At 31.1% G+C, this 21,627-nt stretch overlaps 1 protein-coding gene across 1 annotated transcript in view; it reads right to left on the bottom strand.

Moving 5' to 3' along the window:
* Positions 1-362: 362 nt before the first annotated feature.
* The window catches only part of ADGRL4 (adhesion G protein-coupled receptor L4), a 101,132-nt gene continuing 79,867 nt past the window's right edge, over positions 363-21,627 (bottom strand). The window contains exons 14-16 of the mRNA XM_039838670.1: positions 4,618-4,709; positions 3,098-3,266; positions 363-2,741 (exon numbers count right to left, since the gene is read on the bottom strand). Coding sequence (XP_039694604.1) covers positions 2,679-2,741; positions 3,098-3,266; positions 4,618-4,709 — 324 coding nt within the window. The 3' untranslated portion in view covers positions 363-2,678. The remainder of the gene's footprint in view (positions 2,742-3,097; positions 3,267-4,617; positions 4,710-21,627) is intronic.

Consider the following 21,627-nt stretch of genomic DNA (forward strand, 5'->3'; position numbering starts at 1 on the left):
AGAGCAAAAGCCAGATCATTCAGGGAGTCCAGACCATCTCATCATGTCAATCATGTGGTCATAGATAGCAGGAGGCAGCAACATTGATTCAGGAAGTTAAAAAGAGAAGGCACCTGAATTTAAGGAAGGATAAAATTTTGTATAATGAATGTCCTGGGCTCAGGCTAACTAATCACAATACAATGTGATAAATGTTAAAATAGGCAAGTACTAAAGTACTAGACGGAGTGGTGACACAAAGGTGGAAGTGATCAATTTCTTGTGTGCATAGAGTATGGTTTCATAGAGAAAGATACTTTAGGGATAAGTAGATATTTGTCAGAGTGATGATGGCAAAGAAAAAATTCCAGAAACAGGGCATTTGGTAAGCCACAGTAAGTTTTGGAAAAAATAAAGTTTGGTATGATTGAAGAAACTTTCACAGGGCAATAGTGAAAACCAGGGAGTTAAGCTCATGTGAGACGGTCTGAAGTCTCATGCTAAAGAATGTAGGCTTTATCCAATGATACCTATGGAAAGGTTGATGAAAACAAGATGCCCTAATGATAGGAACAGTTGTTTAAAGATGTTATTGCATACATATTTCCATGGTATCATTCCCTATGGTTGCTGTAACAAATTATAAAAAAATTACCAATAAACTTGTGACTAATTATCAACAAACCTGGTGGCTTAAAACAATATACATTTATTATCTTAGAGTTCTGGGGGTTAGAAGTTGGAATTGGGTCTTCCTGGGCTAAAATAAAGGTATCAGTAGAGCTGCCTTGCTTCTAGAAGCTTTAGGAGAGAATCCATCTCCTTGCCTTTTTCAGTTTATAGAGGCTGCCGGTATCCCTTGGCTTGTGAGCTGTTTCCATCTTCAAAGCCAGCAGTGGCCTGTTGAATATGACTCATGTTGCATCATTCTGACAGGCTCCCTTTTCTGCCTTCCTCTTTTACTTAAAAGGAATCTTGTGATTACATTGGGCCTACCAGATAATTCAGGATAATTTTCCCATGTCAATGTCAGCCGATTAGCAACCTTAATTCTCCTTTCCACATAGGTTCTGAAGATTAGAGCGTGGGCATTTTGGAGGACCATTTACCTATCACACTTAATTTTGTATACATTGATTAAACAGATTACTTTTCAATATTACATTCCTGTAACACTCTCATATAATGACAATGACAATAATAGGTCATAAGCTTACCATATGAGATCAAAAAATATAATGAAAAGTTATTTTCATGAATCCTCTAAAAATTTATAAGACATACTGGCAGGTAACTCATCTTTCTTGAGAAAACGACTCAGCAAAGCAGCAGAATTCACTTAGATAACATTTTATTTGTTAGAGCAAGATTTGACAGACTTCAACAGCTGGAGAAATTAATTTAAAATCACAACATTTAGTGTTTTGGCATACTTTTCCAGGTAGGTGAAGAACAATGACATATTTTAGAAATCTAGTCACTGCTTCTACATTTTAATGAGAAGATTTGAGAACAGATAGAAGCCATACATTTAAGCAGATATGCTTTAATAGGTGGTGGAAAACTGTCAGAAGATAGATCCGCTGTGAAAATTTCTACAGTTCTTACTGATTTCCTTGTTATAAATATCACTTTTAAATGTGTACTTTTCTGAACAGAAAAAAATAGCAATTCACTTTATGAATACTTTCGTATTTACAATGCCCTTTTAAAAATAGTAAGTTAAAAGGGAATATTGCAATGTGAACTACAATATTTCTAAAGTTAAAAAAATAAAGAACTCAAATATACTAGTCTAATGAGATACAATATTTTCCAATACACTGAAAGGTTATAGAATAGAATTATTCAGCTTTATTTACAGGCATGAACAGCATTTACAGGCATGAACAATATGATGTTTTGACACATTTATGTATTACTGATTAAGCATTTGAAGTCACAATCTGTGGAATAATTATAGAAATACCATGTATCTTATTCTAATGTTAACCTAAAAATGACAGAAATGTTTTTTTTTTTATGAAGTTTTGTGGCTTTTGGAATATTAGAAAAGAAAATGGATAAACAGAGATCCAAGCTATTATAGTAGAAATTTAAGTTTAGAACAATTCATAAAATGGTAAGACATGTTTATTCAATTATTTATTTTAACTCTATACTTTTTCATTTAGTTTATAGAGAGAAAAAGTTTACTCAAAATACATCCCACTGTTATAACAGCCATTCCTTTTTAACTGTTTTATATTCTGCCCCTTCATTCTCTTATGTTCCACTTTCTGTAACAGAGCTCATCACCAAGGTAATAGGGGACTAGTTTTAAAGGCAACATCAGTCACAAAATATCAAGCCAATGGTTTCCTTTAGGACATTCATATATTTCTAGTGTTAGAAAGAAAATCTTTCCTTAGGCACAATGATATCATTCCTGAGAAACCAATTACTTTCCAAAGAGCTGCAATACTATTTTTGACATAACTAAGTCATGTAGGGAAGCATACTATAGCTAAATGGTACATAATTTTATCTCTTTTTATATACAGTTCCTATACTTTAAACAGAAAAACTGATTTAAAATATTTGATTTTCTAGTAATTAATAATTGAATAATTTGTTCCAGTCATTTTTATACATTGGCTATCCACAGCTTGGCTTTTTAAAATTTTTGTGTAGCAATAAGTTTCCATAGTTCCTTCTATTTACCTTAAACATCCGAAACAACAAGGGACATTTTTGAACAATCTATAATATTCTTCTTGGATCTAAAAAAAGGAAGGGAGAAATGTTAAATAAAATTGCAACAATCACACCAAATTATTTTCAAATCACATTAAATTGTTACATTTATTTTTCTAAATTATTAATGTTTTCTGATTATTTGGGAGAATATGCTCAAGTGAATATAAGCTACATTCCTATTTCTAATAGCAAGTTTTTTAAAAGCATATTTTCCTTAGACTAGCTAGGTGTTCTGATTTTTTTTTTTATACTAAAATGTACTGCGTTTAGGCAATAAAGGCACAAGTCATAAATCTATGAGAATAAGAATTTTTAACACTTTGGTAACTGATGCTACATAAGTATACTATAGAATTGACCAAAATAACAAATTGCTTACCTTTCTGGATAAAACACACAGGAATAAGAAAATGAACATCCCCTGGAAGGCGTTGCTGATGGTGAAGAGGTAAGCTGTCACCACTGATGCATGTACAACATGGAGCACCCCAAAGATCCAGGTGGTGCCAAGAAGGAACAGGAGAGCGAGGGCTCCTCTGGCACAAGACCTAGAACATATTTGAAATGTTCCAGTTAAAATTACATATACTCAACACATCCACGAATTCCTCAAATTAGGTGGGAAATGAGTTTTTGGTATAACTAAGAAATCTTTTGACAAGACCAATAATAATTTTGAAACTGACAAACTGTGTTACAGTTACATGGGACAGCTTTTAGGGTATGCTGCTGCACTGTGGCAGGGATGTGCTTCCAAAATCAAGGCAGCATTATTAAAATATGGTACTTTTCAACAAATTTCCTTAATCTTAAAATATTTTTATCCGGTGCACTGTAGTATGTATGCTTTGATTTCGAAACTAATGTTGTAATAATTCCCGAAGGTAAGACATATATCTGTTAGGAAATATTTTCTTTAAGAAACCTTGAAAAATATACTATGAGAACTGGGGTCAGCACATGTGCTTGACATCAAAGGAAGCTTCTGTTTTTCTTTCAGGTTTAGTAGAGAAGAACGTGTAAAATATAAATCTAGATTTTTTTTTGTTTTGTTTTTACAATATCTTAACCTCAAAATAAATTTATGTTGGAATATTGATTTCTTAAAAATTAAAAAATAATACATGTGTATACTCTTACATATTTTCAACTTATTGACTTTTGGTATAACAATATTCAATTCTGCTCACTGAGAACACTGTCTTAAAAATGAGGCGACTAATGATTATTTTCTCATTCATTCTTAGTCTCAGCATTCTTTACTGCAGAAGATGTTTTAACAGTGTACCCAGAAAATGAGTCACTTTAACTTTATTAAAACCAGCACACTACATGAAACTATGAATGGTGAGGAGTTAGAAAAAGTAATCAGTCAAACATTTGCTAAATCCTAACTATAAATCTTGTGCATGGTATTGAAACTGCAGGAGTGCTCCCAAGCACTCAAACGTCAGTTGTGTCTAATGTTCCCTATAGTACTCTTCAGTTTTTCCTGAATAAACTATTTTCACAGTCTCAATAAATCAGTTTTAAAGAGAGGAAGATGAAGAAAAACAAATCATGGCAGCATGCAAACTAGGAAACAAGAAAGAAACAGTGACAAAGCTTTGAGAAATTTTTTGCAAAAGAAAATCACAAAGGGCTCCTTTTACTTAAAATAGTCATCATCTTTTCTTTCAAAGGAGAGTGTGTTTAAAAAGATTGTTTTACTTACCACTTGATCTATAGTGATTATAGGCTTATTAAACATACTAAATTCTATATAACAATAAGTATTTTAAATATGGAAGAAGAAAAGGTGAAAAATCATTTAAAAAATAGCCCTTCCAAAACTTATTTATACTTTAAGTTACTGAAGATTTTAATTACTAAAGAAAGTAGACTTAAAGAAACAATTACCTTATGTTCTCATAGCAACTAACTTCTGGTTTCAACCCTGCAGTATGACGAAAAACTTTGTATATGATAACTCCAAAAGCCAAGAGATTAACCTGAGAAAATAAATTAATTTCAAAGAAGGGATAGTTCTTATAGTAAATTAGATACATATAAAGGAAATAAACAAATAGCAAAAATTTTAAATAAACAGAAACCAGACCATCATGGCATTTTTATGACTATTATAAGGTACAAATTCTCTGATAAACTTAGGCAAATAAATCTGTGGTTGATCTTTAAATTTCATGGAAATTGTTAATACAAATGGTAGTACAATTTGCTAGATTGTATTAAGCAACCTGTTCAAGAAACTTCTTCAGATGCTATGATCGCATCTATAGATTGATGAGCATCAACTGCAAATACTATGATTAATATACATATTAAGATAAATTTTGATTTGAAAACTTTATGAACACTTGAGAAATCAAATTTTCGTTCATTAAACTGTGTGTTGTTTCTCTGAGGACAAGTGTTAGTGATAATTCTATTAATCCTTTAAAAATTTAAACTGGAAAAGAGAAATTGAAAGAGAATTAGAAAACTCAACAAAATACTCTCAATTTTCTATTGCTAGAAAATGTTTGAAAGTACATTCTTTTGTATGGTTCATCTAGCTATCTCCTCTAATATTTATATTGAGATTTCCTTTCCCTAGGTTTTACTTCAGAAACTTGCAAAATATTAATCAATAAAACAAATGTTTGAAGGAACATATATTTTATTGATAAACATTTATCATTCTATTATTTGTATTCTCTAATATGGGCTAAGGAGAATACACAGAATTTACACCTCTTTTAAAGTGATTGCATTATGCAAAATTTCCTCTATTTCCTTTTCGAAAACCTGTAAGTCCTATTTGCAGTGTCAGAAGACTAATTGAGGAAAATAGTTTAAATGAATATCTCTTTTACTATGAGCACACTAATAATTCAAAATATTAAATATTATAGAAATAATTTTTAGATTAATCCTTTATTGAATATATTTTATTAATCCAAATTTTTCAAAAGCTATTTTGTAATAATAGCAAGGGGCAATATTTTAATTTTCATCTAATTCTTACTTTAATATTTCAAAAGCTGATAGTTATAGAAAAATTATGGTTTTTTCTTCTATATTCTAAGGAGTTTTACATAGTTTCTCAAAATGAAGTTTAAAAATTATTATTATAAAAACAGTATAAAATAATGGGTCAGATAATGTCATATTTTCACTTCTCCATGGAGAGGTCCTTGAGAGAAAAATCTTTTAGAAGATTAAAGATCGAGTCCCTTCTTCCTGCTTACAAACATTTATTACTTCTAATTATATGATTAATTAATTTTAATTACATTCATGCTTCAATGCAAAGAAAAGTCTTCAGCAATTGCAGAGGGGTGATAAAGTATATTTAAATTGATTTAGTTGACAGTTTCACCTTATCGTATGTTCAAATAACTGAAATAATAATTTAACATTTAATTTTATAAATATTCTTTACTGCTTATGAAAAAAGGATGCACAGTATTTTCTAGGTTTCTATAGCTGTAGCATCTTTAAATAAATTTGGAAACTATAGTTATTTAATTTTACAAATATATCCATATTTTTAAATAATAAAAAATATTTAAAAATTTGGTTAGTATAAATAGTATATGCATAACAACATTGGTTTTAAAATCTTCAAAGAATTTTTATGAGGTTTTTATATTGAACTTGTTATCTCAACAAAGGAAGCATTATAAGATAGAAAAACTTTAAATGCTAAAAAAATTTTTTCTCTAACATAATTTTTCCATATAAATAATTTATAATATTTATTAAATTAAGTTTCGTAAACTTCTGTTTTTGATAAAACAGATTTGGAAAATAGTTGCTCATACTGCTGTGGTTTCTTTAAGTACTTATACATTTGGATATGGTCTTCTACATCATATGCTAAATAGTGAGAAGTAAAAATGGAACATTCCCTAGGGGTGATCCAGTTCTAGAAAGCACATATTTTTTTTTCTGTACAAAAGGGAAAATGTTTACATAGTTATAAAAAGCAGGTGCTGCTGGACTAGTAGGAGACTAATTTTTATTCCATAAACTTGTATTTTCCCAATTGTAAGAGAGAACAGATGAAAACATTTTTATCAAAAGTTGTTTTCATTTTACATAATGAAAACAATCACAAATGCAGTGATTGTGTTATCTACATTCATTGATAATAATACAAATATATGGACTTTTTTTGAAAAGCTACTTTGATATTTAATAAAGGAAATAGTACAGAGGAATAGCTAAACGATATCCTCTCAAACAGTAAGGACATTCTTGATTACATACAAGAAAAGTGAACAAATATGTGATTTTGGTGAGAATTGAAGCAAATAATAAAATATGGAGCTTTTTATTTTCATTTATTATAAATGTTTAATAAAGAATTTATTAAGTGTCTGGTATAGTAATGTGGGCTGGTACATATGAATGAACAAAATAGAAATTGTCCTTTATTCTTATAAACTTATTAAGAAAATATATAAACAAATATTCATCCAAATACTTATAAATCTACAAACTGTGATATATGCCATTAAGTCGCAAATTTAGATTGTTAGGAGAGACAAAATGGGTATGGATTAGAATGAAGTTTCGGGAAGTATCTCTTAAGATTTAGCATTTAAAACAGAACCTGATGCATTATAATGCACTAGCAGATCAATAATGAGGGGAAAAAGGCATTCCATGAAGTGAAATGTTGTAGAAAAAAGCCATGAGGCTTGAGAGAGTTTAGAATGTGGTATGGCTTTAAAGAATTAATAACAGTGGCTGAGGTATAGTACATTAAGGGAAAGGTAGCAGGAGGGGAGGTAGGTGAGGTAGAAAGTGGTGAATAATATCTAGATTTTATCTTAAATGCAAAGGTTTTTATTTGTTCTTTTACTCAGAATCACTTATGTACTCTAGGTCTTTTCCTCAAGGAACTAGCAATACAATGGAGGAGATGACCAGTCAACAGGGAAGTATAACACTATTCAATAAGTGACATAATAAAGTAAAGTTTGCATAATAAAGTAAAAGAACACAGGATGATACTCTAACATGTGGTTTCTAAGCCAGTCTTGAAGGACCAGTAGAGCCAAAGAAGGGCAACTCAGAGAAAATAAGTGGTCATTTCAGATCTGGCATTAAACCTACTTATATACACTCATTTCTCAGGTGATCAGACACTCTGACTGAAAATACTACCTTTAGGTCCTGTCTGACCTCTCTACTGGGAAGTCTAATTGGAAAAGCCTTGTAACTGGTCTCCTCTCTTCCAGCCTTGCCTTCCTATAGTCTATTATCATTACACAGACAGATTGATCCCTTTAAAATGTAAGTCAGACCATTTCTCTCTTCAGAACCCTCCAATGGCTGGCTTTCCCTCTGAGTTAAACCTGAAAATTGCACAATGGCCTCTAAGGTCTGAAATGGTATGCCTCTTCCCTCAAGTTCTGCTTTGTCCTCTGATCACTTTATTCCATTACATTGGATTCTCTGTCCTTCCTCCAACACACCAAGCATGCCTTAGGATAGCTCTACTTGCTGGGCCCTCAGATATTCTCATGGCTCACTTCTTCACCACCTCTTCTTAAGTGCTGCTGATCTACATACTGCCTCCCAGTTCACTTTTATGAAAATCTTAAACTCAAATGATAAATCAGATCTGAAATAAATTCTGTGGAAATGTAGAAAATGATGGTATTCTTTACTATGTTTGGACAATATAGATTCTGTATGCCAACATGTTCTTCCCTAGCTTTTGTCACTAGAAAACTGACAAAGATTCTCCTTAACCAAACTTTAGTCAGGTTCCTCTCAGCCCTTTTCTCATCTAGGTCTTGACTTTAGGCTTCAGTGTCCATCCTTGCAGAGTCCAGTTTTAGCAAGAATCCTGCTAGGTAAGCTTAAAGAGGATTCTTCCACTCTTGATATCTAATCACTTTCAATATCTAATCAAATTTGTCGTTCGGCCTTGGTATCTGATCACTATGGCCTGCCTTTCAGCCAGAATCTTGTTAAAGTAAGAATTCTCCTCAACTTTGATGTCACCTCTTAGTAAATTTCCATCCACCAACTCCCCCACCCCCAACACACAACAGGTTCCTTGGCTATAATTCCCAGATGTCTTTATTGCATTCAGAGTTGAACTGAACTTCTCTCCCCTATTGTGATAGTCTTGACACCTATCACAGTAGTCCAAAATAAACTCTTTCTTATCATTTTAATAAGTATCAGAATAACTTTTTCTTCAAAACTCAGAGCCAAATCCAACATCATGTTATAATATTCAGCAATTTGAGGTAAATGGAAAAACCTACATTTGCTTATTTTACACTGCCTGTATTCTCTTTTACTTATAAAAATATGAACTAGTTTAAATCTCTTTCCTAATAGAGTGAAAAACTGTAAATAAGAATAAGTATCACTTAAATGCATATGACTTTATTTACTTAGAGGTGGAAATTAAGTTGAAACTCTGCATTTTACATGGTATAGAAAAGTATTTTTTGAGAGAAAATGTTTAATAAAATAAATATGAACAGTCTGAGATGGGAGAAACAAAAGCTCAAAACAAATTATATAGAATTAAAAAGAATTTCTGATAATAAGAAATAGTTCACAGTTATTTCAGAAGTAATGACTTTGAGGATAGAGATAGAAATATATGTATTTTAGGTTAAATAGGAAGATACTATTAGCACTGTACTTACAGGCAATGATGACATCAGTGATAACTGACTTGAATATATGAGTACTTTTGTAAGAAAATCATTATTAACCTTAAGAAAATGGTGTCTTTAAAATGATTCACACCTTTGCTCATTAGTGTTTACCTAGATGTGCTGATTTTACTAGCTGTGTTTCCTTATTATTTATCTCTAAGTGTTAAAGCCATAAAAGCACAAGGGATAATTAATGACTTGCAATGAAAAAGTATTCATTATCATTTATGTCTCAATTAAACAAAAACCAAAAAACAGTTCTAGCTTGTCTAGGAATCCATAATACTTTTCTAGGAATAAATAAGACAAGGACATTAGATGGCAAACAAAAGAACTCTGAAATTCATAGCTGTACTTTAGAATACAGAAGATAATGAAAATAGCTGTGAAAAAAAATTTCAAAGTCATGAAAACTTGACCCTTGAGAAAAAGTAATATTTTAAATTTAAAATCATTCCCCTTGCTTCATCTTAAGAGATATTTATCTGTACAGAGATCTGTTTCTTAACTTCATTTATATATGCAGTTACTTCAAAGTTTGGCACACACGTTCTGATGTTTGACAGAGTGTGATAAAAATTTTTAAGTGCCTTACTTTTTTTAAACAAAAAATTTAAATAGATGAGCTGGTGAGAGAGCAGGAGCTAATTCTGAAAGATTTAGACCTACAGGTACATTCAACCCAAGGGCTTCACATTCAGACTTCAAAATGAAGCATCCCAATCAGTCATTTTTCCTTTCTTAGTCTTTTTCTCAATAATTGATGAAGCCATCTATATGCTGATGTCAGATCTCTCCAAAAAGAATGAGAAAATTTCTCTTACAGCATTTTTAGACCCAAGCTTTAATTTTTCATATATATCAAATGGAATCTGGTTCATTTGAGAATGTGTCATGGTCACAACTACTGTGTCCTTTCAAATAATTTTATTACCTTTAAGTTAACTGGCCTAGGACACAGCTGCTTCTGCCATGGACAAAGGATGGGTTTCTTCTGGCTGACAGAGAGGCCCCCAAAAATCAACTCATTCTCAATACCTAGACAACTGCAGAGATAGCTAAGTGGTTTTTAATTTAAGCTTTAAAATGGAAAATATGATCTATTAATTTTTTAAAAATTATCCACTAGCTAGATTAGAATCAAGTAGTTGGAGTTTTGTTTTCTGTCTGATTTTCTTTTTTTATTACTTCTCAATTGAAATCAACCTTTTAAATGCCTTAATTATAATGCTAATCCCATAGCATAAAATGTTACTTAAAAATTCAAATTATTAAGGGAACTATTTCAAGTATGCATTTAGAGTCACAGTTTTCAGTTTTATTTAAAATCATGCACCCTCAAGTAAACATATGAATTTTCTAAAGTCAATAATACATGTTTAGAAGTCTCTTTTAATGTTTTCTACTTAATTGTTAGAGTTTTAAAAAGTCATGAACAATTAGAGAAAAGCTCTGTTTTTCATGATGAAGTAAATTAACTGAAATAATAGATGGAAAATAATATGGCAAGAACTTAAATGAATTCTCTTTATAAATTTAAATATACATTTTTTCAATAATACTGTTGGAAAGTAAAATTAGAAAGCATTACTGAAGATTTGAAGAAATGAGTTTTAGAACAGAGTAATCAGTGTGATATATTTACTTCATATTCATAGTAAAGTACAAATTTAGTGTATTTTTGTGAGCTTTCAGCTCTGATAACCATTAAAACCAAGTATTAAAGTAAACTGAACTTAGATCTTTACATTTCAATTGTATTAAAAGCATAATCAATATTTCATTAAAAAATGAAACACTAATATTTTAATGAGGATCATATTGAAAATATTTAAATATTGTTCTTTCACCTTCAATCTTTTAAAATATATTTTCAAGTACATTTATAATATAAATTATATATGTAATAGATAATATAATATGCACAAAATATTAGAGTAGTAAATGTATGTAATTTTTAAAGATTAAAACATACATTTATTGAGGTATGTATATTTTACTGATTAACTCTTTAGTCAAAAAGGGAGACCGTTGCCTTATATGATTTGACAGTTTCAAAAAAAGCAAGAGAATAAATGAATTCTGGAGCCACACTTCATGAATGCAAATTCCAGCTCTGATATTTACTAACTAGGCAATTTATTTAATTCCTTGTATTTTACTTTCCTTGTCTATAAAACATAGATAATATTAGTACTGATCTCATAGAGTTGTTGTGTATAATAAATTACATAATTAATGTAAAGTACCTAGAATAATGCTCAACATATAAGATCTCAACAAACATAAATTATTATCACTAAGTTATTACATTCACATGAAAAAATGTTCTTCCAGATTGTCTCAGATATTGAAATGCCCAACAATAAATCTTATATACATCTAGTCAGCAAATGATAAGCGTTATTTTGTATTATGGTCTCATTGAACCTGTAAACAGCAGCTTAAAACGTTAGAACTTATATCTGTCGGTCTTTATTTTGGGCAATATGTCTTCAATAGAAAATAGAAGATTTTTTTCCACTTTCAGGACTTTTCTCTAAAATAATGTCATCAAAATAAATCTTATAAGTAGTTATAATTCGACAATAAGTCAGGCATTTATCATTCACATAAACCGTTTCTCATTGTTGTAGAAATTCCTCTAGCATAGAATTGAAATTTTCAGGTAAAAAAATCTGACTACCTTCAAAAATTTTATAGAAAAGGAAGGAGTAACTACATTTCAAAAGGCAATCCATAGACAAAATTACTGCATATCTAAGTATAAGAAACATTTTAAATAAGTTCAGTATGATATTCTGAAATGTTTTATGGGAGAGGGTAGTGATTTTTTTTATATCACTCTAGTGCAGTATAGGGGTCAGCAAACTTTTTTTGTGAAGAGTTAGATAGTAAATAGTTTAGATTATGAGGGCTGTATGATCTCTATCACAACTACCGAACTCTGCCTTACCATTAAACAGCTTTATATAATATGCAAACAAGTGAATGTGACTGTATCATAATAGAAATATATTTAAAAAAACGGGCTAAAGTCATCGCTGACTCCTGGTCTAGAATTCAAGATCCATTTTTCTATTTTATTTAATGATGTATTCCCAAGGCCTAAAACGAAAGCTGTCATATAACAGATATTCAATAAACATTTGTTGAATGAATAAAAGAATAAAGAATGGTATACCCAAATCCTAGGTATCTTTAATGGCCTATGTAAAAGAGCATTCAACCATTAATTTGATTTAAAAAATTAAAAAATATATATTTGTTGTCTCACATCTTCCCACATCTCTTGAGGTAATAGCTCAATAATTACACTCTTTTATTATGGCTAAAATCCTATTCCAATATATAATCATCTAAGGCATTAAAAATATTTACACTTCAAAATTTTAACATGTTTCCATTAGAAATATTTTAATAGCTGTCCGCCCCTGCACCCCACCACCCCAGTGTTTGAAAGAATAATTTACTGGTTTCTAAAACAGAATCAAAAGGTAGAAAAAACTAAGAAATTTGTACACATGAAGGTTAAAGTGACCTCTGTGGGTGTAAGTAAATTTCATGGGCTTATTTTTATAGCTGGTTTTAACTGTAGATGGTTATAAGCCATAGAAAGATACCAGTAAAGGAACAAAGGTGAAGGAGAAAAACTATGTGTGAAGAATATTTACAATTGTTCAATTTAATGTAATAATGAAACCGAGTGATAAAATCTCTTTTATTAAGATATAAGCAAGGAAAAATGCTTCTTGTATATACATGCCGTACAAAATGAGGACAGAGGTTAGTAAGAACGAACAAATTTTATAAAAACTAATAGAAATCATTTGACTTACTCAGAACCTAGGATAGAACTTGCAAAATCAAGTTTAAAGATGTATATAAAGTTATCAGCAATTTAAAAGGCAAAAATTCAAAAAAAGAGACATAAGATTATCCCCCAAATTATTAAAAATTTTCCTTTTTTGACTTTTAAAGGATGCTTTTATTAATTTAATTTTCATTTCTTTTTGTAATAGTAGCTTTGTATATAGAGTTGGCATCATTATCTTCACGTACATATTAGAAATGTAATGCGTAGAAAGAACGCATGGTGTGGTATTTTTACTAACCATATTTTGAAACCTCTCCCATTATTTGGCCAGGACCTCATTTTATTCAGTTAAACATAAATGCCAGTGTTAAAATTCCTAGTGAAAGCATGCCACAAATAGATATAGGAATCATTCCAAAGGAGAAAAGAAATAAATTTAAAGTGATAGGCTATCATCAATGCTTCACATGTTATTTTTTTTGTGAAGTCTTCTCAAAATAATCTCATTTCCATGACGATGATTTCTTTCTTTAAATTTCTTTTGGGGGAAAGCAATTGACATTTTTTGACTACTGTGCTTGGTGCATTATTTATTTATTCATCCAAAAATATTACTTGAGTTATTACTATGTGGTAAACCTTAAGGACACTAAAGTAAGAGAAATTTCATAAAGTTTTGCTCTCATAGTGCTTATAGTCTCCTAGAGAAGACAGATATGAATCAGTTTTTAATCAGTTATTCACATTAACACATGCGTCATTTGAAATTTAGGAAAGTATTCAAAGAGAAAAAAGAAGGCTTCTATGAAGGCATATAACAAAAATATCAAATAGACTCAAGCCACGGAGTACTTTCCTCAGGAAGTATTGTTTGAATTATTTGAAAGACAAAGAAGAGTTAAATGGATAAAGGAATGGCCAGAGGGAGGCAATAGAGAGTCTTTCAGTATAGAGGTGCTGAGATTGGAGGGTACCTAGACCCTCTCAAAAACTGTATAGCAGCCAATGTGATTAAAACAAAAGCCAGTGGGAGAGTCATATGAAAGGAGGTTAAGCAGCTGTCAGTGGCCAGAACACGCTGTGCCTCCTAGGTAGAATATCCACTTTATGCCTGTTTGCCAAGGCCAGTATTTTTCATGTCTGTTGCCGAGTGTTCTGTTCAGGTTAGTGCTTACCTAAGTTTTTTATTTGTTAGCATCTTAAGATAAACTCAGATAGGTTCGGGATGCTTCACTTCCAGTTTTTGCCCTGTCTCCTGGGTTACTGTGTGAGAATCATGTATGCAGTGACCATTCTCACTTTCACATGTACTTGAATATGGAATATATTCTGCAATAGTCCACCTCTCCTTCTAGACCCTATCCAGATATGCTGTAAGCATCACCTTGCATTCCATATGCTCAGGCATGAGTGGTTAGGAACAGTATCAGGGAGTAGTAGAACAAAGATTCCAAATGCCTGTCATTGTCAGGCTCATGGTTCTCTATTTTTACCTTGATAGAAAAGAATTACTTTGAAAATAGATAGCTGAATAGAGATGTTTTATAAGCCCATCAATATAATAAAACTAATTTGAAGTATTTTTTTATCATCTACTTTAACTTTCAAAAGCTCCAAATTTTTATAACTTTCTCAAAAAGTCCAAATTTTTACGGAAAATAAACCATCACTCTTATCATAGGCTTTGTTTAAGGTTTTAGATTTGACCCCCAGAGCAATGTAAAACCAAGAAAGATGTAAACGGGGGCGAAGAAATATTCAGAGTTGCTTTTCCAAAATATTACCTTATTTACTAATAGGTTATCTTAGAGTTGTCTGTTTATACGTCACCCTGATATACTTTTTGAGAGCATGGTTTCTCTATTAATCTCCCCTTAGTTCCTAGCACAGCCTTATTTGGGGCTTTAATACTTGATAAAATTCTGACATTCTGAAATATTCAAAATATTGTACCTATTTTTCTCCAGGCTTTTTCCTTTCATATTACTTGTACTTTTATTTTGGTTTAATACTACCTATATTGATATGGTAATATTAATTAAAGAAAATCATAGAATTTTTTAAAGTATCCAAAAGAATATATATATATTTCCTAAAGAAAATAGATCTGCTAATTAGAAGTATAAGATTAAGGACAATTTAAATGGATGATGCTTTTAACTCATCTTTTAGCTTTTTCTCAGTAGAAGAAAATGAAATATGAGCAAATGATAAATATCAATTAAAAGACAATAAATATCCAGACTATCTGTATTCCATATATTGATCTATAATCTGATGTAGTCTGGATTTTAGGTAGGATATTTTGGTTAATTGTTGGATAATCATGGCAAGTATTCAGATAAAGCAATGCAAAATAGGGGAAGAAATGTTTACTGTAGATAAGATCTCTTTAATTTTTCAACAATATGGAAAGTAATTTATTTTGACATCTTCACTAAGTAAAATAAAGAATGAAAGTTTATAAATAATTTTCAGAAGATGTGCATTTGCTAGGTCTCTCACAACTTACCCTGAAACCATTTGTAGAACTCGAGAGTTAGGAACAAGTTTTCCATGGATCTAGAAAATATCTACTTCCTTCAATCTTGTTTATATGGAAAGATGAAAGGATAGATAGTAGTGAAACAGCACAAAATGTGAATTCAAAATACATGAACTTACTTCTATCTCTCAGTAGCTGGGTGATCCTGAGTAAATTGCTTAAGCTTTCTAAGCCTTAGTTTTCACTTATTTAAAATACAAAGTGGTGTCTCTTATCAAAATTAAGTGTGAATTAAGCTCTACGACTAAAGGCTGTGCCCTAACACGGAAAAACTTGGGCTCTCTTTTTGATCAGATACCATCAGGAGGTATATTTTTTTCATCAGAAGGAATTTTAAATGTTCCTTTTGTGGGAAGCTCTGAAACTAGACATGACAACATTTTCATATGAGAAACAGAAATCAAGACAGAGACACACAGAGAGTCCTTTTCCTCAGAATGAGTAATTTGTATTTTGCAGAGAATATTGAAGAGGATAGAGAGACATGATAAATACTTCTAGGGAAGATTAAATATTTTCAGATGTGTAGAACAAGAGCTTTGCAAATGCTAATAAGGACTGAATCAAAGAGGGGCTCACTCTTGCAGATCTGCTTGGACAAGGACACTGTGCTATGCTAGAGGATGATCAGAACATGTACTGTGCTCTTGGCCAAGTTTGAGGATTTTATGAATTCTTAGTGAGTAGAAGCTTGAAGGTCTCATCTGTTAGCTACATAAGAATGCCATAACTTGTTTGAGTATAACCAGTTCTTCTCAACTAATTGGTACACTTCTTTAAAAAGCTATAAGTAGCAGAACCCCAACTGGTATATATAAATTCATAAGTCAAGATTATAGTCATTAAATATAGTGAAAATCTAGTAAATATATCTCTTAGTAAATACTATCACTATTTTTATTTTGATGTATTGCTGAGGTTTTTGAGGATTAACTGAGATGTTAAAAGGGTTTTATAAAGATTAAAAGACTATGCAAATGTAAAGTGAAGAAAAATTCTAATGACTATCTAATGGACATCCATAGTGCTTCCCTTTCATCATGCAGCATCCATCACTATAAAGCTGTATTTATAAAGAAATATCAGTGATGAACTTCACCTTGGTCAGCTATTTCTAATTGGGCTTGAGAAACCCAAGGGATTTTTTTTCAAAAATTTTTTTGATCTCTAATTTCTATGAAGTTATTCAATTTTTATGAAATTTTCTAGTATGAGTCCCAAAGAAATTATCTGTGAATGTATTTTCAGTAAGAATATGACTCCCACATATGGGAAATTTAAAACTACAAATGTATTATTTATGTTGTTTTTTAACTCCACTTTTTAAAATTCCAGCTACCTATTGTTTCAAGAAAGTCAGGATAATATGAAAAAAAAAGCAGCTAAATATTACAGGCACTGAAATGCTTATTAATACATAATATGGAGAAAAGTTTAGAATATTAAACTACCTCGAACATATAATCTGATGTAGTGTGGATTTTAGGCAGGATATTTAGGTCACTAAAATACATATCTAAGAAATATGATAACTTTAAATTAAAACATGTAATTAAAATGTTGATGCTGTTATCCACAACATTTAAAATTTACAATGGGTAGTCTTTCTAATATAGCTTCAATGGGATTATCTAAAAGACATTGCCCAAACCATGATTTTAATTCTTTTTAAAATAGTTACGCTATTTAAAGAAAGCTACAAAATGAACTTCTATATGAGACTTAATATTCATGTCTAAACTACTGGTTCCCAATGAAAAGAATTGGAGATATCATTCTCCATGGAACATTTAGTTGTATCTGGAGGCATTTTATATTGTCATATATAGGTGGTGGTGGTGGTGGTGGTGGTAGTGTTACTGGCACTGGTGAGTAGAAGCCAGAGATGCTGTTAAACTCCCCCTGTAATGGGGACAGCCCCCACAACCAAGATTAAGTCCAAGGTGTCAATGGTGCCACTGGCTGCAGAACCCTGGCCTATCCTAATCTTTTCTTCGGGTTTATATATATCCCAATTTTGCCATTTAGACACCACAGTAAATAATAATCTCTAGTGCTGGCAAAAATGTCAGAAAGAGGACATTCTTATATATCGTTGGTGGAAGTATCAGTTGAAGTTAATGTTTTGGAGGCAATTTGTAAATTTAATAATTTACCTCTACTTGCATTTCTACTATTAAGAAGCACTTCTTAACAATTTTATATAATGGATAATTATAACTATATTAGAACAAGGATTCTTTATGCAGTATTATTTGTAATAAGAAAATACTGAAAACAAATTAAATGTTTATCAATAAGTAGTGGTTAAATAAATTAGAGCATACTCATAATAGGCAATGATAAAAAATGGTAGAATTGTATATTCTAATATTAGAGGAAAGATGAATATGATATATTGCAGGTTATAAATAATCAGATTTTTTGAATTTGTAATCAATGTTTTTTCTTAAATTTATATAAATTTATATATGTGTGTATGTGTGTGCACATACCAAATGTCTGGAAGGATCAGAGTAAATATTAACAAAACAGGTAGTTTAGTCATGAGAATATGAATATGGGATGAAATATTCATATTTTACTTTACAAGTCTTATAATATTTGCATTTCATTCAAGCTTGAGAAATATGTGAAATTAAAAAATATAATAAGACTACATCACATAATAAATATGTATTTAGACATGGTCCATCTTGTAAGGGTTATGTAAGGAATTAATTTTTAAGTAACTTTTGATAGATATTTCTTGGTGAAAAGAGTTTAAGAGATTTTAGACTTAGAATAATTAGAGGAGGTCATTACAAAAAATTGAGTGGCGTTCTGGGTAAACCTGAAAAGAAGTGGGTAAATTAGCATTATAGAAACTCTCGATTATGAGAGTTATAATTTAAATTCAAATGAAAACTTTTTTTAGAAGAAAATGCCTTATTTGGACATAGTTTAATTAGTATTTGCCTCAATCAAGGAAATTTTATTCTTCAATACCGAACATGTCTATGCAAAAACTTCAATTTCTACTTAAAAGTTAAATTATTTTCACAAACCTTTTTTTATATTTGTGTACTTGAATCTAATCACTTGCGCAGTTTTAGTTGAAAGAATTTAGCATTAAAGATTAAAAATATTGAAGAAAGAAATAAATTATGAAAATTATCTTTAGTTTGCAGCTTGCTTTACAAAGACTTAGAAGTCTCTTTCTTGTATAATGTTCTTATAAAGTTCAATCTTGTATAACATTCTTATACAATTCAATCTTTCAAAAGCATGGGTAGGTCTTTTCATGTATAGTTACAATCTTAACATTCTAAATGTAGTGATTTATAGATAGAATCAGTGGAGTCACTGGTTCATACTTCAGAATTCTGAGAGATCCTTAATATTAATGAGTCAACACCTGAGGAGATACTTTCATTTGATCAATACAGGAAATGTTGCTGCTCAAATACCTTAACAGTTATCACAGTAGATTAAAAGCTTGAATATTCCTTTGAAACAACATAACTAAGGGTAGAAAAAAACCCTCAATGCTGAATAAATTCAGTTCTTATACATTTACATATTGCCTTAAAGGCATTTTACATTATAATCCCAAACCAGACATGCCCCAGAGTTCCATTCATAAAACTAAGCAAATACCATTTATAAGACCTAGTTCTTACTTGATAGAAGATTAGTTATAAATCTGGAAAGGTTTTCATCAAGTTGTGTATTAATTAATGATAAGATTTTAGGCAGCAGAATTTTGCACAAGGTGGTAGGATTATTGAGTGCAAAGGACCAAGAAAATATTTTAAGGGACAGCAAGCATTCTAACAGGGATAAAGTTGTTGGAAGAATTGTTTTGTGGAGATACGCAGTGTGAAACAGGACTGAAAATAGGCAAGATTCAGCTAGATTACTGAGAATTTTATATATCAGCCTATGGTATTTGGACTATGGGCAAAGGAACTAGTGGCACTGGAATTAAGAAGGTAGGCCATAGATCCAATTTCATGAATGTGAAAATTAAGGCACAGAATGATCACACAGCTTGCCCATCAGCTAGTTTAGTTACTTACTGGCTGCTGGGCAAGGTGTGTAATCACTCTATGCCTTAATTTCTCCAACTTCAAAATAAAATAAATAATATACGCACACACACTGTCATTCTGAGTTGTTTGAACAATCGGATTGAATGTGCTAACACACGGTGAATGTTTAGGTTAATGCCAGGAATATACTGAGACTTAACATTAACATTCTTATTATTCTTAAAAATAGTTCCCATTATCTGAGTTGAGTTTATTATGGATAGATTAAAATGAAATGGAAGATAATGGCAACAGAAAAATAGGTTAGAAGACAATTGCAAAAGGGGCAAGGTAAAATGAAAAGGTGGGCTTTAGATTAAGACAGTTATGAGTTCTAATGTCAATATTATCTATAGACTTAGAGCCTTGGGCCAATCACTTAACATTTTGAATCAAATACTATTTTCTTTTGATTATAAAAAGGAATAATAACATCAGTGATTTAAGGAGATTGCGTATTAAAGTATTAGCTGTGTGTGTTTCAAAAGCAGTAGCTGCTCAAATTGTAATTAAAAAAATTCATATTATTGTTATTAATACTAGAATCTTAGTAAAGGATAACAAAGGTTTGATTATGAAAGTAGAGGAGAAGAAATGGATATGTTTATGGAGGTAAAATTTTGATAATTAATGACATCTAGACTAGGGAGTGATGAATCTATTAAAAAATGATTCTTGATTATTTTTAGTAACATAGATGATGATAATTTTGTTATTTTTGGTATTGCCTTATTTACAATGGTGACTATACCTTTTGTTTTCCTTTAAAGGGAATCTGGCAAGCTTACAAGGTAGCTTGGTCCACTTAAGTCCACACTAAGAATCTATTGCATGTGAGGTTGAATCTGCTTCTTGCCCCACCCACAAATAAGTTCCTTTATCTCAATGAAGACTTGCTGAATAATTGCCATAGCCCATATTTATCTCTCCCACATCTTATCAGTATCAGTTACATTTTATTATATATTGTTCTTTGTCATTTGTTTTGTTTTGCCTTCTCTTTAATACTATAGTGGGTATGAGATAATTTTTATATTTCCTTCATTCTCCCATCATACTCGCACCATCTAATTGACATTGTGAACTTTATATGGCATGGCATCCTTACCTACCAGAGTATCCCCAAACATAGGATAATGATTTTCAATTCAGTAGATCTGTGTAGATGTGTGTACAGGTGGCATGGTTGGTTCTAGGATACTGACCCTTCAGTGATAAAGCTCAGCTCCTCTCCTGTTGGGGCCTAGAAGCATCTGATCACCTCTTAGTAATGGAGGAAGCTTCATGACATCACTTTGGTTTAGTTTGGTTCTTATTACTGCTAGTAATCTTGGCTTATGTGATGACTGTCACTTAGTTAGTATATGTGATTTTCTTGATGTTTATAGTATTTACTTTCCATCTTGGCCTCTTCTGTTCTTTAGAGAAGGGCAGCCATATCATCATTTAGCCTCACCTCTATTCAATGCATTTTCTTAGTTGTGTATAAATTTACTTGGCCTGTCAACCTTCTGGGCAGCCCAACAACTTCTTCCACTTCTCTAACTTTTTTGTGATATAGAATAACTAAAGTCTTTGAGTGTTCCCCCATCATGTTATCCATAGGCATGCTATATAATAATCCTTTCCTTCTCTGCTGTCAAGGGATACTCTAGTAGGCGTGCAGCTTGCCAGAAACAATAAACAAAAGCAGATCTAGTCTCTATGTTCACATTTGGCCCAATGTCAAGGGACATATGCCAAGCTCTCATAAAATGTGCTCATCATAAAAATTCCACAGTTATACTAGCATTCAAT

Source organism: Pteropus medius, unplaced genomic scaffold, assembly GCF_902729225.1.
Source record: "Pteropus medius unplaced genomic scaffold, Ma_sr-lr_union100, whole genome shotgun sequence".
Classification (NCBI taxonomy): Eukaryota; Metazoa; Chordata; class Mammalia; order Chiroptera; family Pteropodidae; genus Pteropus; species Pteropus medius.